Raw genomic sequence first — 18,362 nt, 5'->3', positions numbered from 1 at the left:
CTCTGCCTGATTGAATTTGCTACATTCAGGCCCCTTCCCCCCCTCCTCCTCCACCCTTGTCTGTTTGGGCTGCCAGGTTGCACCTGTCTGGTACTTCAGGTACGTTTTCGCCCATGTATCTGTGTGCGGCTACAATTCCCATCCTCTATTTGTCTGCCTCCTTTATCTGTCTGTCTCCTTTATCTGTCTGCTCCCTAGCTGCTGCTCAGGCCCATAACAGCCCCCATGGCCTTCCCTCTACTACAGTTGAAATTACAAACCCTGGTCAGGCTCCCATCGTCAAACACCAAGCTTTGCTGGAATGTCAAATAATTTCACTCAGTCTGTCTCAGTCCCATTTTGATTTCTCCTAGTGTTGGTTTCCTTGGGGCTCTAATACTCACTGTCTCTCTCTTGATATTTCTTTACATCTGTGTGCATCTCTTTCTGATGAACATACTTTTAGTTGCTTTAGGTACCACTACCGCTGCACGATATGGGAAGAAAATGCCGTGCCTTTTTCTTGTTTCTCCTAATTATTTTCACCACAGGAAGACAAATACCTGTTTTTGATCAACTTTGATGTAGCCAAAAAATATTTCCACACTACTGACGTTGCAGTTTTTTGGCAACCAGATTTAATTTCTGTGTTTTTCTCCTTTTCCTTGCTAAATTTCAGCTTATTATGCGATGATTTTCCATCACACAGTTACTGTTTCTTTCGCTTTGATGTTAATTTGGACAGCGGATTTGAACATTGATTTTACAGGAAATGTGAAAACATTGCTCGAGTATAAAGGGATATTGGTAATTTGCCAATCGTGCAGAGCCCGCATTTTACTGAAAATGCAAACTCTTAATTTAGTTTAGGTCTTAGCAAATTCAAACCAACCACGTTGCTTTTTTCTTTAAAGTGGCAAAAGAAGTTTTAGGTAATTAACCTTACATGACATGGCAAGTCCTGTGAGGATGACTTTTGCACATGCTTAACAGTATATTTTACAGCCCTAATTTAATGTATTTTGTCCTGTTCTTTCTTCTCTCTCCTCTCAGTGGTTATCCTCACATGTAGCACAAGTGCACCGCTGTGTCCAGAAGTGTTTCTGTGAAGCCAGAGCGAACCTCCTTCTTCCAGATTAGAGCTATCGCAATTAATTAAGAGTGGAGGGAGTATAGAGGACTTTGGCCATATCAAAGCTGCACCAGGACACAGAGAGACATTTTGCATATGAGCTATGGTGGAGGAGGGAATGAGGGAAGGAGGCGAGGGGGGGCAGCGAGGCAGCCATGGTGAAGTGGGAGGATCAAAGCAGAGGTTGGTGGCAGACTGCTGTCCCCTGCTGTGCGGCTCAGATAGAGACAGGTTAGCGCCACAGGTCCCCTCAGTGAGAGGGGAGCCAGGCACGGGGCCAGGCAGGGGAGATGCATGAACAAGCCAGCTTACAAACATCTCATAACAACTCAGGCAGAAGAAGCTCTCTGAATTAAAGTGTCACTTTTCATTTGCTTTCCTTTCCCTCTTTTTGGCTCAGTGGCTGATTTTGCTCTCTCTCTTTCTCTTCCGTTCCCTCTTTTTGTCTGGCTACCCCACCCTCCGTAACCAACCACCACCCCTTCCTCCTCTTCATCAGAATCCGAACATAACATGGACTCCCTCAGTTGCTCTCCCCACTGTCTTCATCACACGGATGCCCGAGGGCTCTCAGGCTCCTCCATCTGCCTGCTGTGCGTCTGTGGCTCACCCTTTCTTTCTTTGCTTGTCTCTCTGTCTGTTTGTGGCAATCCCTGTCTCTCCAAATCCATCTTTGGTGTGTTTGGCTTTGTGTCTGTCTGCAGGGCTCTCTGTCTCCCAAAAACAAGTACAGTCAGAAATATGAGCAACGTTTTTTGCCTTTATTTTCATCTGAAGTGGAGTACAAATTAATTATTATTCAATAGTGGACATGTCTTCATATTCTAGCCAAAAAAATACAAAACTTTTTTCGGCACTCCAACAAAAATGTTTCAATACTGTTTATGCCTAAGTACCTCTGGTTATATAAAGTGTGTAGCTGACAGCACCAGAAAAAATAAACATTTGTTTTCAGTGTGATGACGGGGACCTTTTCCTAACCTTGATATGCCCAAACTCAAGGGTATGTGTGTTAACAAAGAATTGGGCCAGCTTTTTTATTGTTATTGTATTAAATGCTGTGTTGATAGTTTGTTGAAGTCACATACTGCACAGAGGATATGAATATAGCACCTGGGTGAGCTTTCTGCAGTTTCAGTAGTACCCCCCATGATCGATGTCATTACTGTCATTGTTCTCAATCCAGCTAATCCGGCCGCTGAGCCCGAATGGTTAAATTGGGTGTGCTGGGGGCTGAGTGGGGGGGCTGAGGAGAGCGGAGAATAGAAGTGCACAGAAGCTGATGAAGGTTGTTGCCACGCTCTGAAGTGGAGCACCATCTTCCCCGCAGTGTTGGGAGTGGATGGGGGCAGCTATCAGTCTCTAATTGGGCACTGAGGGCCATAATAAAGAGGTTCCACGGTATGGAGAAATAGAATGAGAGAAAGACACAGACAGTATGGAAAGCCAAAGAGGGGGGTGAACCTGGTGCGCTTTAATGCAATGCGTAATGGCAGGTGTCGCTCTGCCTAATTTCACGCCTCTGTGAGCGAATGTGCAACCAGACGATCGACACTTCCAAGCCCGCTCTCTTTCTCCCTCCCTCTCTCATTTTCACTCTCTCTGCCTTGTCGTATATTCGCTCGCGGTGATGTGTTTGTCCTTCCACACGACTGTGATTTGGCCTGTTCAGAACGTGGACTCTGGTTCCCCTGAAACCTGGAAGTGCGTTTCGGAAGCTCCACGACAGGCTAAATGTGCAGCATAAGCACTAAATAGAAGCATGGGGACATTTAAGGAAGCACGAGGGCCCGCCTCTTCCATCTGTCACATCCCGGCCATATGACGAGGAACGCTTGTTCTTTTGCTTCTGTCAGTAATCCAGCCTGTTGGACTTTCTGCCAGCGGGAAGAGGCGACAGGAGGGGAATGGGTCAACCAATGATGTGTGTGTGTGTGTGTGTGTGTGTGTGTGTGTGTGTGTGTGTGTGTGTGTGTGTGTGTGTGTGTGTGTGTGTGTGTGTGTGTGTGTGTGTGTGTGTGTGTGTGTGTGTGTGTGTGTGTGTGTGTGTGTGTGTGTGTGTGTGTGTGTGTGTGTGTGTGTGTGTGTGTGTGTGTGTGTGTGTGTGTGTGTGTGTGTCACAAATAGGGACTTTCAGAGTGTGACACGGGGGCAACCCGAGGCACCAGAGACGGAAATGCTTTCTGAAGCCTGGTGCCCTGCCCAGCTTCTTGTATGACCCTCTGTTGTTCCACAAACCTCCCTACCCATCCTCACCCTCTTACCCTTCTCTCCTTCTCACATGTCCTTTACCCTCCTCTCCCCTCATCACTGTTCTTCCCTCCTCACCCTTTCTCTCCCCTCCTTCCTGTAGTCTGTGTTTGTGTTGGGAAGATTAAGCTGCTCTGACAAAGCTGTGTTTACAAATATGCAGGCAGAGAAACAGGCCAAGCGACGCTGAATAGGAATAGAATACAAATTGCTTTTTTATCTCTCTTAGGGCCAGGGCGAGAGAAAATGTGTTTGCGATTGTTGCTCCTCCGCCTGTGAAGGATAAAGCCTCAGTACTGGGTTTGGGCTCCCTGTTAGCATTCGTTCTATCCTCTCCTCTCTCTGTCTCTCTCTCTGTGTCTCTCTGTCCTCCCACTCCCTTTTTCCCCCATGCTCTTTCTCCTCTTTGTCTGCTCCACACTCTCTGTCTCTTTCTCGCCGTCCTGTTTTCTCTGTAATCATAGCTCCTCTCCTCTCTCCTCCTTAACTCTCTCATGTCTCCCTGATGCTTGCTCCTCCGTCCTCTATATGTGCACATCACTCCGTCTCCCATCACCTCGGTCCCTCAATAATTTTCTCAATTCCTCTATCCCTTCATGTTTCCATACAAGCTGAATATCTGCCTCCTCTGCTCACCCTCTCCCTCTCCCTCTCCCTCTCCCTTTCCCCCTCCATCCATCCTGTTTCCTCTCCTCCGCTCAGTAGGACTTGTCATGATTTACAGTCTCTCTCAGCTCTTCCTTGCTCACACCGGAGATATTGGAAATTTGGAGTGCCTATAGATCACGGCAGGAGGAGAAGCCATGAGCCTTCGCTAATCAGCCCTAACAGAACTGTGGAGCATTACAAATCTGAGCTCTCTCTTACAATTAGGCAGCATGTCTGCCTGGCATAACCTACGGCAGGGAGGCTGAGCCTGTGATGTCATCTTCAGCAGGTCTCCGCCGTGTGTGTGTGTTTTTAGGGGGAAACAGTGGGTTGGACGGTTTGCTCTCATTAATGCAGAGGACGTGCTCCCCTTCTCCACACAGTGCCACTTTTATCCCTACCTCAGCTAACACAAGGGAAGGTTAATGGGCGGTCATACTGACTCAAACAATGCCATATATGTTTATTAAGCAGCAGCAGTCTCACCATGTGAGGCTTTTTTCAATGATTTCATTTGGAATACAGGACATGCCCCGAGGAGCTCAGTTTTTGAGGACAATGTAAAGAAAAAGGATTAAAGATCAATTTTCTTTATACCTAATACATATTGTAGTGTCATCTGTTCTCTTGAATCTTATCCACATCCATCCCTGTTTCCATTTTGGCACACGTGAAGTCATATCCAAGCTCTGTGTTGTTATACTTTTGGCCCTTCTCCAGCAAATGCATTTGGGTTTGAGTAAGCGCAAAGGAGACACCGGCTACGGGAAAGTCTTTCTAGACTCAGCTGTTTCCCATCCACTAAAAATGACAGCTAAAACCTGACCTGTGACCCTTTGTCTTTAAACTGAGGCACGATAAGCTGATTGCTGTATCCATTACTCCATCTTTTAATGGAATGAAGTGCCTGTCGTGGTTGATAGCCCCGGGCCCGTAATGCAAACAGATGCTCATTACTCTTTTTACTGCGAGACATTTTTTACATAGCGATTGTAGACAAGCAATTTAGAGGTCCACTCAAAGGTTAGATGATAAGGAAATGGTGCCTTGAGATAATGACTGGTTTCCATTTTCCATTTGACCTTTTTACATATATACTTAACATCCATTTGTAACCTGTGATCCCTCACATGGACTTTTAACCAAAGCTATTTTGCTTTATCAAGATGCAGCTAACTTAAATTTCCAAAACAGACTATTACAATTTCAGAAAGAAAGACTCGACTTCGGCTAATTTAATCTGTAGTACATCTCCAAAGTAAGGCCCTTTTTATGTGTCGGGCAAAGTCAGTTGAAGAGAGGAGAAAAGATAAGAAAAAAATACAACTTGAGTTTTAGGAAAGTGAAAAGAGAACCTTTGCTACGCGGTTGTGGCCTTCGTCATAGTGTGGGTACTATAGAAACACAGTTTGACTTTTAAGAAGCTGACAGTAGCGCCGCAAGGTTTCTGAGTTTTGCTTTGTTGACAGGCATCAATGTGTTGACCCCTGTTGTAGGCTGGGGCCAAGGCAAGGCTTTTACTGGCTCTTTGTAAAGTATAAAAAACAGCCTGATGTATTCACTCGTCCAGCCCTTTCCCCTCTCCTTTTGTGTTCATGTTTTTCAACGGTCGTGTTTAAGTGAATACGCCTTTATACAGAGCTACATTCAGTAGAGATGAAGCCACAGCAATAGAGAACTGGTCAAGTGTGTTCATTCAATGTGTTTATGTATGTACCCTCTAAATCCATTTGTCACAGGATGCTGTTAACCAAAATTGTATAATATGCCTTAGGTATGATATGCAGACACAGATGGTGAAGTCTATAAAGCCCTAACATATACATTATGACATGACTCCATCGTTTTACTCTTACACCTATTTACAGCTTTTGGTATCAATTAATCAATAAACTTAGAAAGAACTATACATAAATGCATTTGACTCTTTCTGCCATATTTACTTACCCATACTTTACAATCACACACAGGTCAACTTTCTAATTCTCCAGGCGTATGTGCTTTATTGTTATTTGCAGGTGTGACTTGGCATACACTAAAGGGTGTAGCTGTGTTTGTGTCAGTGTGTGTGTGTGTCAGTGTTTGGTGGCATGCCGTAGGCCCCGTGCCACCCTTCCATCCCATTAGCTGAGCCCAGCCCCTGCCGATGTCTGCTTTAACCTTGGCCAGCGGGCTGGAGGAGAGGGAGAGTAATTCTAACCTTAAAAACCTGCTGATTAAAGCTAGTTTGGTGGAATTCGATTCCACTTAATGCCTTTGGCCGTGAGCCCAGCTGGCTAGCGTTAGCATCAACAGACACCATGTCTTCAGTCAGGGGGACAGACGTGCATGGGCATGTGCATGAGTTTCCTCTGGCATGTGCAAAAAAAACGGCTGTAAATCCAAATCCCGTCGTCTTTCTTTCTGTATTCTTCTTTTTCGTCCTCTGTCTCTTATTCCACTCTCATCTCTCCCTCATATACTAACTTCACTACAATCCTCCTCCCTGAAATGGCGTTCCTTTCTTTCCTCTCTCAGTGCTTTTTGTGTGGCAAGTGGTCAGGGCTTCCTCTCCAACTGCCTCAACCCTGTTATTGTTTTCCTCTTGAACTTGATGTATAGCTCTGTTTACCCGTCCAGCGTGGCTAATTAATTCTCCTCCTCTGGACCTGTTTATCAACTGTTTGTGTCTATTTTACAATGAGTATGCTATTTTTAGAGCTGGCCACTTCCATAACACATGCATTTTTCTAGAGCATCATTTGTATTGCTTTGTTGAGGAATTTAGTGTTGCTTTTCTTCTTCTTTTTTCCGTCAGCTCGGAGCCTGCCAATTCATTTTGTAGCCCGCTCAGTTTTGACTGATTTAGAGGCTGCAGCTGGTCCAACGGAGAGGACCGGGAGATAAATCTAAGCCTCTTTTGATTTATTATGTATAATGTCTCATCAACCGTTGCTTAAGTCTTCAGATGCACTGAAGAATTATACTGTTACAACTTTACAAGTAGTGGCTTATTTAAAGGGGTATAAAGAAGAGGAATCTTAATAGAAAAAGCAGAGGCTGGCAACAAAGCCCCAGTCATTGTGCCAGCCATACAGGAGCTGTGCTTTTCTGTTAAATCCAAAAAATGCACAAGAGATAGTTTTTGTATTATGGGCATTCTGGGCATAGTGCCACCTTACCAGACACTACAGATAATTAGATTCCCGCTGAACGATTGGAGAGAACAAAGCAGAGCAGAGCAGAGCGGCTGACTGTAAAGGCAGCAGGTGAAACGCAGAGCATTTTGGTATCAGTCGAAAATGAGCTCATCCTCCAAACTGGAAGTGGCACTTTTCAGCCGTACGTCATCTAATCACGTCTGTATAGAGCCAGAAATCGCTGGTTGATCAATAGTCATCATGGATGCTGTCAATGACCAGAGTAGCTTGAATCTTGCATGGTCCATGAATCTCTATTGAGTATGGATTTTTGCGCTCCCTGCTCGGATGGGGTTTGATAGTACGGCCTGATTGGCTGCTGCCTGAACTCTTTATGCTGCTGCGCCCCGGGCTGAATCACCTGCCCCGGGCATCCATGTGAACAGACATATAAAAACATGCACAAACAGTAGTACACACACTGAAAATGATGCGTTCCCTCTAATGAAGCAGTGAGCCAGGAGTGACTTTACCAGTTTGATGTCCATGTCGACAACTTTATAATATTGCAAAGCAAGCCACTCAATACAGCGAGTGCTGAAACATTTATATGAGATCAGACTTTAGATTATTGATATACAGGGGGATGAAATGTGAGAACAAATGTTAACTATGATTGATTTTAACTGGGGTCTAGGCAGGTACAGTAGGATGTCATTTAAAAAATAAGGAAAAGTGTATTCAAAATGCCAGACATGTTGCCCATGCATGCATCGTATTGCTGCGTGTGTTTGTGCATGTGTGTTGACAGACATCAGACAAACTGACAGTAAGACGTTTGCATCACTGCAAGAAAACAGCAAATTGCCAACATAAATAAGGTGCCACGCTCTAATTAGGACTGTCTTCACACATCATTATGGTCTAATGAGAGAGCTTCCCCTCTCTCTCAGCCTCACTATAACGGCATGTCTGTTTGCCAGTTTTACCACCACAGACTTTTTGCATTTTGCTAACCCATCTAGCTGTGCCTGACACCTGTCAGCAATGATGGATGAATGTAAGTGAGGTGTTGCCAGGGCAACTGGCAGGCCCAGGGGCAGCGGTGGCCTCTCGAGGCAGGACAGGTACCCGGTGGTGGCCCTGCCTTTATGTGAAGGCTTTATTTAGGCCAAACTGTTTATCACTGCGCTGTCTGGCCTGCTGGCCCTGTGTGATCTGCGATCGGGTTCCACTCAGGACCGCTTTAAGACCCCAAGTGGGGGCGTGTTCAGGCCAGACGATAATACCCTCTCATTGGGCAGAGCAAGAGTTTCATTGCCTTGGCCGCTCGCTTGAGTGACAACACCAAATGAATTTGCTGCATCAGTGTCTGACTTTGGAGGACACACGTCGCTGTAACTCTCTTTTCCTGCTGTCTGCAGTGACAGCGCATGAATACATTATGGCTCCCTGTGAATACCCCTATAAACCGTTGTGTGTCATTGTTCAATTGTGTCTCATTTGCACCCCAAACATTAGACCAATAACAATTTCACATCTGGTAATGTGTGTGTATGTGTGCATACTCGGCACACCTATGTGTTTGTTTTTCGCAGTTTTTGTGTCGGCACTTCAAAATTACACACTGGGAAACTGCACTTTTAATGAGAGAATATGTGTGTATGTGTGTATAATTATAGTTTAATTGCTTGCCCTGTGATGTGCTGTCATCTGTCACAGCCCAAAGACAGCAAATAATGGTTCTGCTGTCGTCACTTTGTCACCCAGACGCTCAGCATGCAGACAGCAGCAGAAACACCAGTAACTGATATGAGCCTTGAATTACTGATAAGCGCTGGAGTATGATGAGCTTTGTGTATGTGGGCGTGCTTGTGCTATCAAAAGAGTCTCGGCCAACCTTTCTATCTCTGTCTATTGTTATTGTCTGTGTGCATACAGTAAGGGGGGCTGCATGAGTGTGAAAGTACGTATGTGAGGTTCTTTGAATATGTCTGTGTTGAGTGAGTGTAGTTTAGTGCTCATTGTCTAATTCTGTGTGTATGTGTGAGTGGGTGGTAGCTGGATGGAAGGGTGAGGGTGCACAAGATTACGTTTATGTGTGTGTATGTGAGCTTGAAGCCTACTGTATATCGGTACAGACGGGTGCAACAGTTGTGTTATGCTTTAAGCTGCTTGTTTGTCTGGCACGCTGCTTGGTGTGGTTGAGAAATGGAGTAAACAGAGGGAGGGGAAAGCAGCCTGGGGGCTAATTTATTCACTCTCCAGTGGCACTAGTCACAGAGGCCTGTTGCACTGGCCCACCTGTCAATCCTGAGGAACATGCCATCGCCTCATCCAGCTGCACACAGCCACCACGGCCCACTCATAGTGGGCCAAGCGCTTTAGGCTAGAGCCGCATTAACCATGATATATCAATAAACTCTTAGTAATCAGAATTAACAAGACAGCCAGTTTATTTAGCACATAAGTAGCATATTAAAAAATCTGGCATTTTCTCTGGCAGTGAAAACAGAGCGGGAAGCCTGAGTTATGAAGGGTGAGTCTTTGTCATCCCCTCTTTCTCCCCCTTTATCTCTAGGGCTGCTATTATTTAAAGGCACAAAGCCCCAAAAGTGATCTTACAAAAAAAAGGTACTGTTTTATCTGTGTTTAGCTTTTAAAGTCAAACATTGAATTGGCAGAATGTCAGCATTTCTGTTTGTAAGCATCTTTCGCAAAAATATTGCAACAGCATAAACAGTTCAATGCCTTGTAAGCCGATAACATATTGCATCACAACTGCTTATTTCCCCCCCTAAAATGCACAAAGTATAGTTTATGACACAAATAACTACAAAACCGCACAGGAGAAATGTGTGAGCTGCTAGCCGTTTTAGTTCACTGTAGTAATGTGATGTGCTGTGTGCTGTGGGAGTGGGAGGCAGCGTCTGTCCGTTGCCAGCTTCGAGTAATGGATGGCAGAGCTATGGGAGAGGGAGGAGGCATACATCCTATTTCAGACAGCTGTAATGGATGAGTCTACAGCAAAAAAATAAGAACGGGAGGAAGTCTGCATGCTCTCACTATCTCAAACTCACATGCAGAGTTTGGTAGCATATGAAACCGGTTCACAAAAGATGCAACCGGAACAATGGAACACCTGGAGAAAGAGTCGATGCCGATATGACTTTTGTTGTTTTTTCCAAATTGGTTGTAAGATGTCTGTGAATGTATTGAACATGCAGCCATACATATACTGTGTGATTTGTTCTTTTTTACCTCTGTAATGTGTTTCTCACCATGTGCCCAGTGTGTAGCTGTGCAGTGTAATTAATCAGACAGTTTGATGTGGGTGTTTATACAGACTTCCTCTGCAGGCTCTGCTCTTTTTAACTAGGTTTTAGGTAAACAAGACTGGCACATAACACATCTCGAGGCACATATTCATCACATGGTCCTCAAAGCAATGTAGCCCAATGGCCCTGTGCCCTCCATCCCTCTTCCCTTCCCCCATTCCTGCACCGTTTCCAACCTCCTAACCAGTTCACAGTGCGAAAGGAAAAGCGCCTTCATTTATTGAGCTTCAGATTAATGAACCTTTGTCATGACTGTACATGCACACCCTCTCGCTAACAGTGCGTGTATCACTCCAGCTTTGATTTCTCCTCATTTCTCAACAAACAGTTATACCAAAGTGGATTGGAGTGAAGCTCAACCCTCCAACCTGCTTGTTTGATTTATTCCTCAAAGAGCCCAGCTCCCTTTCTTAAGTGCAATCCACCCTACCCTCACTGTTCTCAAATATTCTATCGCACAAAATGACAGCCTATTTCCTATATAAGGTGGGGGTTTGGGGTTTGGGGAGAGTGCTGTAGATTCTTGTTGCGGCTGTAAACAAGCAAGAGCAGGCAAGCAATCCCTCTGGGTCACCTGGGAGCTGGGGCCCAGGGTCTCCCGGAGAAGGATTGAGGAGGAGGATAAGTGCTGCCTTGCTCCTGTTCCTCGCTGCACGGTGCTTTGTTGCGTTTGCCTTGCTCCTGTTCCTCGCTGCACGGTGCTTTGTTGCGTTTGCCTCTGCTGCCGGCTGGTGAAAAATGTCTCCTGGCCACTCTGCCAGATACCGGGAGGCGTTATCGGTCCTTTCTAGCGCTATCCAGGGTAACGAGCCCCCAGGCCCAGTATTATCTGTTTACGATAAGGATATTAATAACACTGTGCTTTAGTTATGTGCAGGGGTGCCCTGTGGGGTGATGGAGGGGGAGGGGGGGAGGGGTTGGACTCGGTAGCACCTGAATCATTCTGTCAGGGGCTCTCTCCATGCGGGAAGGAAGGAGTCATGTGGGGATGCTGGGAGGACGGTGCTGAGGGGTTCACCGGTTAACCCCCTCCACTTCCTGCTTCCAGGTCACAGTCTTTGTTTCCAAGAACAATAGCTTGACCATCTGGCAGCAGGTCAATGTGGGACACTAGGTCACAGCTGTCCTGCTCCGCCTGCAGAGGTGGAAGAAGTAGATCTCTTAGATCTTATACTTAGGTAAAAATAGAACTACTACAGTGTAGGAATACTCTGTTACGAGCTTTTGGATTTACTCTAGTTGTAACTAAAGCCTTATTCAAGTATTGATTATATTTCACATTATTAATCCAAATCTGCAAAGTAACTAAAGGTACTAAATAAACTTAGTGGAGTAAAAGTACACAATTTACCTCAGAAAATATTGGTTTTTGAAGCACAAAGTAGCAAAAACTTGAAAATCACAAGAAAGTACCTCATAATGGTACTTAAGTACAGTACTTGAGTAAATGTACTTAGTTACTTTACACCACTGTCAGCCTGGTGTCTGTACTCTAGTCTAATGTCCTCCCTTGTCTTCTTTTCTTCCAGTGTCTGTATGGCTGCTACGTCCACTCCTCCATCATCCCCACCTTCCACCGCAGGTGCTACTGGCTGCTCCAGGTAAGACCTCCTTTTTCTCTTTCTCCACAGTTCAGCACACTTGAGTTTTACTCTCAAACTCTCCACAAGAACTTGAATGAATTGCATGATATCAGTTTCCATTTAACTGAAGCATTTACCTTTGACAGCCGGCAGGCAGACATCAACCTACCCCCCCCTCCACCTCCCTCTCTCTCATCTCCTTTCTCTCCTCAGCCTCCATTTCCCTTATCTCTCCCAGTCATTCACTTTTCTGATGGCATTGCCCATACACGCCGTCCAGCACGAGGGCGGTATCTCAGTCTGCTAAAAGCGTTGCCATCTCACCTGTCTAACAGCTGCGGTGATGGGCAGTAAAAGCGTGATGGAAGACGTTCCCTGTACAGTAGAGTGTGCTTACAGTGGATCGTCAAGTCTGCAGGATGAGAGTGGTTGTAAATAGTATTCCTTTGATCACCCCCCCATACATCTCATCATTCTCATTTAGCATGGCAGCTATTATTGTTCGAAGGTGCCTGATACGTACAACCATTCACACACACACCATTTTAACGGAGCATAAAGCACACATGCAGAGAATAAGGGTGTGTAAAGCTGCTGCTATTTTTGTCTACCTATCTGTCGTTCTATGTATTTGGGATAGATACGCTTTGGCAACAATGCTGCCAGCTACATTTCTCTAAGTTGTATTTTCTGTAGACAAAACTGTTGAGTCACAACATCCCTGCTGTACTAAATAGACCCAGAAGGCAAATTAATTTGTTGTCTAACCCAGCGTTTTTCAAAGTGGGGGCCCCGACCCCCCGGGGGGCCGCCAGGGGGCTCCAGGGGGGTCACGCAAAGTTTGAGGGAAAGGGGAATTTTTTTAGATGTTATTAATAACTGCATATCTATCAATCTATGTGTCCTTTGATGCCAACATTTTTATATTTTTTATTTATTAATATTTTTAATTTTTTGTTTTTAAATCACACGACCGCCCTTCAAGCCAATCACAATCGAGCTGCCGCTACTGAGAGTGAAACTGAGTATCTGCTCAGCTTTTGGAGCAAGTGAGAGCTAGTGAATATTTCGCTCTGCAGCTGGATGAGAGCACGGATGTAGCAAATATTGTTGTTTATATATATGAACATAAATATGTTTATTGATAATATTACTGTTGAATATTATATATAATATTATTAAGGCATAAGTAGCTTTCAAAAATGCTAAAAATATATGTTAATTGTTCATATTACTGTTCACGATTATATAATATTATAAAGACAGAAATCACTTTAAAAATGCTTTAAAAATATGTATACTGTTGATATTACTGTTTAATATTGTGTTAAGAATGTTTATAACAGAAGACACAATGAATGTAATGAATGACAAACAAAAGATAAATACAAAACATGTTTAGAAGAATAACTGATTATTAATTATTAATACAAATATATATTAAGAAAATGTATTAAGCTGTATGATTAATTTGTCATATTTTCCATCAGAATGTAGGCCTACTCATCATTTAAAAAAGAAATTGCAACAGGGGGGTCCCCGCCAGACGATAATGCTATATGGGGTCCTTGGCATGGCAAAGTTAGGGAACCCCTGGTCTAACCAACCCGCCTCACAATGTCTGCTAGCAAAAGAGGAGAGCAGGCCGGTTGGGAAAAGGCAAAAGGGAAAAACTGGCCTCAACAATGTTTAAATACTAATCAAAATAATTAGTGTTCCCACAGCAAACAAAGCTTTCAAACAACAACAGTTTATTTCTCTCTCGCTTTCTCTGTTGGCTCTGTGTGTGTCAAAGGCAGTAGTAACAACACGAGCTGACTGAAAGCTTGTCGTTTCCTTTCTGTTCTGAGTTCTATCAGCATAGCTTCTCAGGTTATTTCCTCTTTTTTGTATCCAAAGGATTAGAGGTACAGTGTATTGTTAAAAACTCTAAATAATGAAAGCAAAAGAAACAATGGTGTGTGGAGTATATCATTCTCAGTCTGTAAATAACACAAAACACGGTGGTTCATGTTTGGACCTGGAGAATGATCAGAAGAAGCTCTTGTTCTGGTGAGGCGGCAGATCTTCTCTAATCTGCTTCCATTTGTAAACTGTCAGGGAAATCTTGTGTTGATTTTCTGTAGTCATTTTGTGGTTGCATGAGGAGCTCCCTTATGGAATGGGTTCACATATCTTCCAAGTATATCTTAATACAATACTGACATTTCCATATGTGCATTGCAATACTGGATGCTGTAATCATTCCTCCTGTCAATACTGGCCAAGAAGAAATTCTCTTCTAACATAATTTGATGCCCCGGCCACACGAGGACGAAAACGGCTAAACGCATAGGATTAACGCAAACGCAATCGCAAAAAAGCTTCCGTCCACACGCAATAGTCATCCGGATAGTGTCTGCCCACACGAGACAGCTCCGTTTAGCTCCAACCGCTGGAGAAGCTGCAGTACATATTCAGGAGCCTGTACGTGGCGCTGTAACTTCCTCCACAATCAGCGAAGAAGCATGGTTGTCATGATTGCCCTTCTGTTTATTCTCCGCGGTGGGGGCCGAGGGAACCGGGCAGAGTTTTTCGCCAGTCAACGTGTATTAAAGTTTAAATCTTCCGACAAAATTCTAAAAGTGCCGGTCGAAGGTCTTCTTTGTTATTTATTGAGCTTTAAAACAAATGAATAACAAATCTATATATTATAATAATAAAATACACGGAGCCTCTCTTTTTCCTCCCTCTCTTCGGACAGCGCCAGTGTCTGTCTCATGCAGCAGCTGATCCAGTAATGAGTGACCCGGCCGACAGTAAAAATAAACATATTTATATCTAGTTTAGATAGTTTGAGAGGTAATTAAAATAGCTAAGGGTGATGATCTGACTTGAAATGTGTGTTTTACTCCGTTCACCGCCGCATCACAGCGGGAGGAGCTGCAGGTAAACAGAGCTGCGTGTCTCCGTCCTGTCAGATTAGACTTCACTCGCGTTTAGGTCCATATCGAGAGAAAGATAAATAATCTGAATTCAGTGTGCAGTTTACTTTGACGCGGGGGTGAGCAGCAGAGGTGGGGAGAGGCGGGGCTATTGCCTCATCATTATCAGAAAATGATCGTATAGGGCGTACACACGGAGCCGTTTGACCCCCCAGAGCGTTGCGTATGCCGTTCTATCCACCTTGGGACCCGTTATCGTTTACGCAGTCGTTTAGTGCCGTATTCGGTCGTCCTCGTGTGGCCTAACGGTCTATATGACACTAAACAGTAACGCAAACGACCGTTTTCGTCCTCGTGTGGCCGGGGCATCCACAGTCTTTCTTATTTGCACAAATGATTTCTAAACCTCTCTCAGTTAAAGGTGGGGTAGGTAATTTTGTAATTCCATGGAATATAACAAAAAGTGTATCTCGAGCCGGTTTCTCAAACTTACCTACCCCACCTTTAAGTGTGCAACTTCGACTCTTTCTGGTATGAACATTTCTTCTTTTAAAGGGGCCCTATTGTGCTTATTTTCAGTTTTTATAATGTTTGAATTTTTGATTGTTCAACCGCCCCGGGGATGTCCAACCCCATAGCCTATCACTTACAATGTGTTGAGCACTGAACAACAGAAGTACAAGTCTCACATTGTGATATCACTGTGTTACAGAAGTAAACAAAGGAATCCAAGGGAGGCGTTTCAGGCAGGGGGGGAGTGTGTGGAAGAGAAACTCTCTATGTAGGGAACTTATATGACACACTACAGGAAAGGGAAAACCCCAAAAGGCTTAAAGGTCACCAATTATGCTAAATCCACTTTTATACATAAACATGTGGAAAATGTGGAAAGAGATTCTGGAAGTTTCAGGAACAAAGACCCCCTCTCTTTTTGTCCTGATCCATTTATATAAAAACCTGTCTGAAAATGAGCTGATCATATTTTGGCTACTTGATGGTGTCATAACGATTTGTTGGCTTGTGTAACCATTAGCCAATAACCAACCAAGGTAGTACCCCCCCCCCCCCCCACACCTTATCGCCTGAATCTCCTCCTAGAGCACCATTGTGTTCTTTTTAACCAAATCTCTCTCAGAGGGGCGTGGGGAGGGGCTCCTTATTTTCATCTAAAGTACCAGACAGAGAATCAGCACTTTAGAAACAGGGCTGAAACAGAGGGGATTATGGGATGCTGCAATGATCTGTTTGGTGTTTGGAGCCAAACACTTCAGAGACATGTTTTGTATATATCTGAGACCTATAATAAAGTAATGAAAAACTTAAAAAGGCCTCTTTAATCTTTTCACACTTAAAACTGTGCATTTAAAGGTATCCACTTTATTGGACGAACACATCTGATTCCTGAGTTTAGCCTTATAGTACAGAAAAAGGAATGTGAATTTTGTCTCCCAACATTGCGTTAGTAAAAGATCTATACACGGCCAGTATGGACAAGAAGCTTTGATGAATTACTCTAAAAAGGTACATATGGGAATTCCGGTTCATTTTTAAAAGTGAACCCTTTCCTTTGGTTGAGTTCAGTCCTAAAGGAGGAGCACCACTGGGAGGTAAAAACATAAGAAGGTGAATAATGCAGAGGGCTTGGGTCAACCAGGGTCACCGGCTTATTTTTAAACTCCAACCCTCTTTTCACTCTCCCTCTGCGTGTTTAAGCACACTCAAGTCAAAACTCATAACACGTTGAGGAGTTCACTGACTTTTTTTGTCAGCTAAGAACAACTGTGTTGTTGAATCCCTGGCCCTTCACCTCTCTGTCTCTCACTCTGCTCTGTAGATCTCCTACATGTCTCACAGGTACCAGCTGTGCAGCATCCTCTGATTCCAAAAATTAAGAAAACCTTTTGCTGTGCAACAAAAAACATTTACTCACAACCAAGTGTATTCTTTGACACTGAGATTTCCTGGAACCCCAGATTTCCATCTATTTTCAGACGGTTTATTGCAGAACATCTGTGCTGAGAGGAATGCACCATGACATCAGAGGTAACAGATTAGACCACTTCAGGGCAGACCCCTACAGATGCAGATAGACCTTCAACACCTGTCCCCTCAAGCCAATTTCATTCAAACACTCATCTCTGGTTAAAGCAGTCTCTTTCTTCCCTTCTCCACCTTTCTCCAGTCTCTGAACCCTCTGTCCCTGACTCCCTGTGTACCATTTGCTGTGTCCATATGAGATTTGCAGGCAGTAGTCTGTCAACAGCAGAGCAGCAAGGAGACTGGAGCTCCCAGAGCGGCACCAGGGAAAGGTCACCAGTGAGTGAAAAATGTAAATATTCAGCCAACCAGCAGCCACTGTCACGGAAAGACAGGGATGAAAATAACTCCTATTACACAGCACCGACAGGGAGGGAACACAGAGGACAGAGAGGGTAGACACAGACTGTGAATGAGAGAGCAGGGAGATGGACACAACTTTTTAAAAGTTAGGGTAAAAAAAAACTCGAAAGGAAGAGCTGTGGAGAAAGATAGATTCAAAGATGTTTTAAAAGAACACACAGCAGAATAGAAAGGGGACGGTGTGTATATATGTGTGTATTTTTGGATGTGTGTGTGCAAGAGAGGCAGAGAGTGAGGTTGGTGAAAGGTATTTTAAAGGGGGGTTAGCCTGTGGGTATGTGCCACTTTATCCACTCTTTATCCACTCTTTATTGAGTCAAAGCCTGGGTAATGAGACAGGGGACACGATGGAAGACCTGCAAGGGGGGTCCTCTCTAACTCCATTCATTTCCTTTTGTTCTTTTCACCTCTCACTCTCAATCTGCTCATCCCCACCACACTACCTCCACCTCTCTATGGCATTAGACCACTTTAAAATGTCTGGCCCATCCCCGCAAATGGCTGAGACTAAAGAAGAGTACCACCACAGTTATCTGGGGTTGCAGACAATGAATCCAAATTGCTGCTGAGACAGAGAGTTGCCCCGAGCGGGCTGTGTGGTTTGTCACTCAGAAAAAGTTCTTATTTTGGTGGAATTGGTGAGAAGAAAATAGAGCTTTTTGTTCAACTATGGGATATTTTTTAATGCTGTAGTAACAAAAAACACAAGTCCCTAAAATCATCATAAACATTAGGGCTGCACAATATAAAGAACAATGCGAAAAAACTGTTGAATATTGCGATAAAAATAATGCTTGTGATAAATGAACAGATATTAAACTCAGTTCTGGATTGTTGCTGCAATCAGTGTACTGCTAAAATACAGCATATTGCTTATTGAATGAACAAAGAGAAACTTATTTACAACATATTTGTATTGAGCAAATTGAAGATCGAACTGAACACAAAGGGCACCGAATACAAAAAGATTGATTGTAACATTTTCTGCT

The 18,362-nt window shown here is 44.0% G+C and overlaps 1 protein-coding gene across 9 annotated transcripts in view; it reads left to right on the top strand.

Annotated features, from left to right (window-relative positions):
* The window catches only part of camta1a (calmodulin binding transcription activator 1a), a 289,606-nt gene that overhangs the window by 216,633 nt on the left and 54,611 nt on the right, over nt 1–18,362 (top strand). For all 9 annotated transcript variants that reach the window (XM_034211026.1, XM_034211027.1, XM_034211025.1 and 6 more), the window contains one exon: nt 11,996–12,067. In XM_034211026.1, coding sequence (XP_034066917.1) covers nt 11,996–12,067 — 72 coding nt within the window. The remainder of the gene's footprint in view (nt 1–11,995; nt 12,068–18,362) is intronic.

The sequence above is a fragment of the Gymnodraco acuticeps genome, unplaced genomic scaffold (assembly GCF_902827175.1).
Source record: "Gymnodraco acuticeps unplaced genomic scaffold, fGymAcu1.1, whole genome shotgun sequence".
NCBI lineage: Eukaryota > Metazoa > Chordata > Actinopteri > Perciformes > Bathydraconidae > Gymnodraco > Gymnodraco acuticeps.
This window is presented reverse-complemented; position numbering and strand designations above follow the sequence as displayed.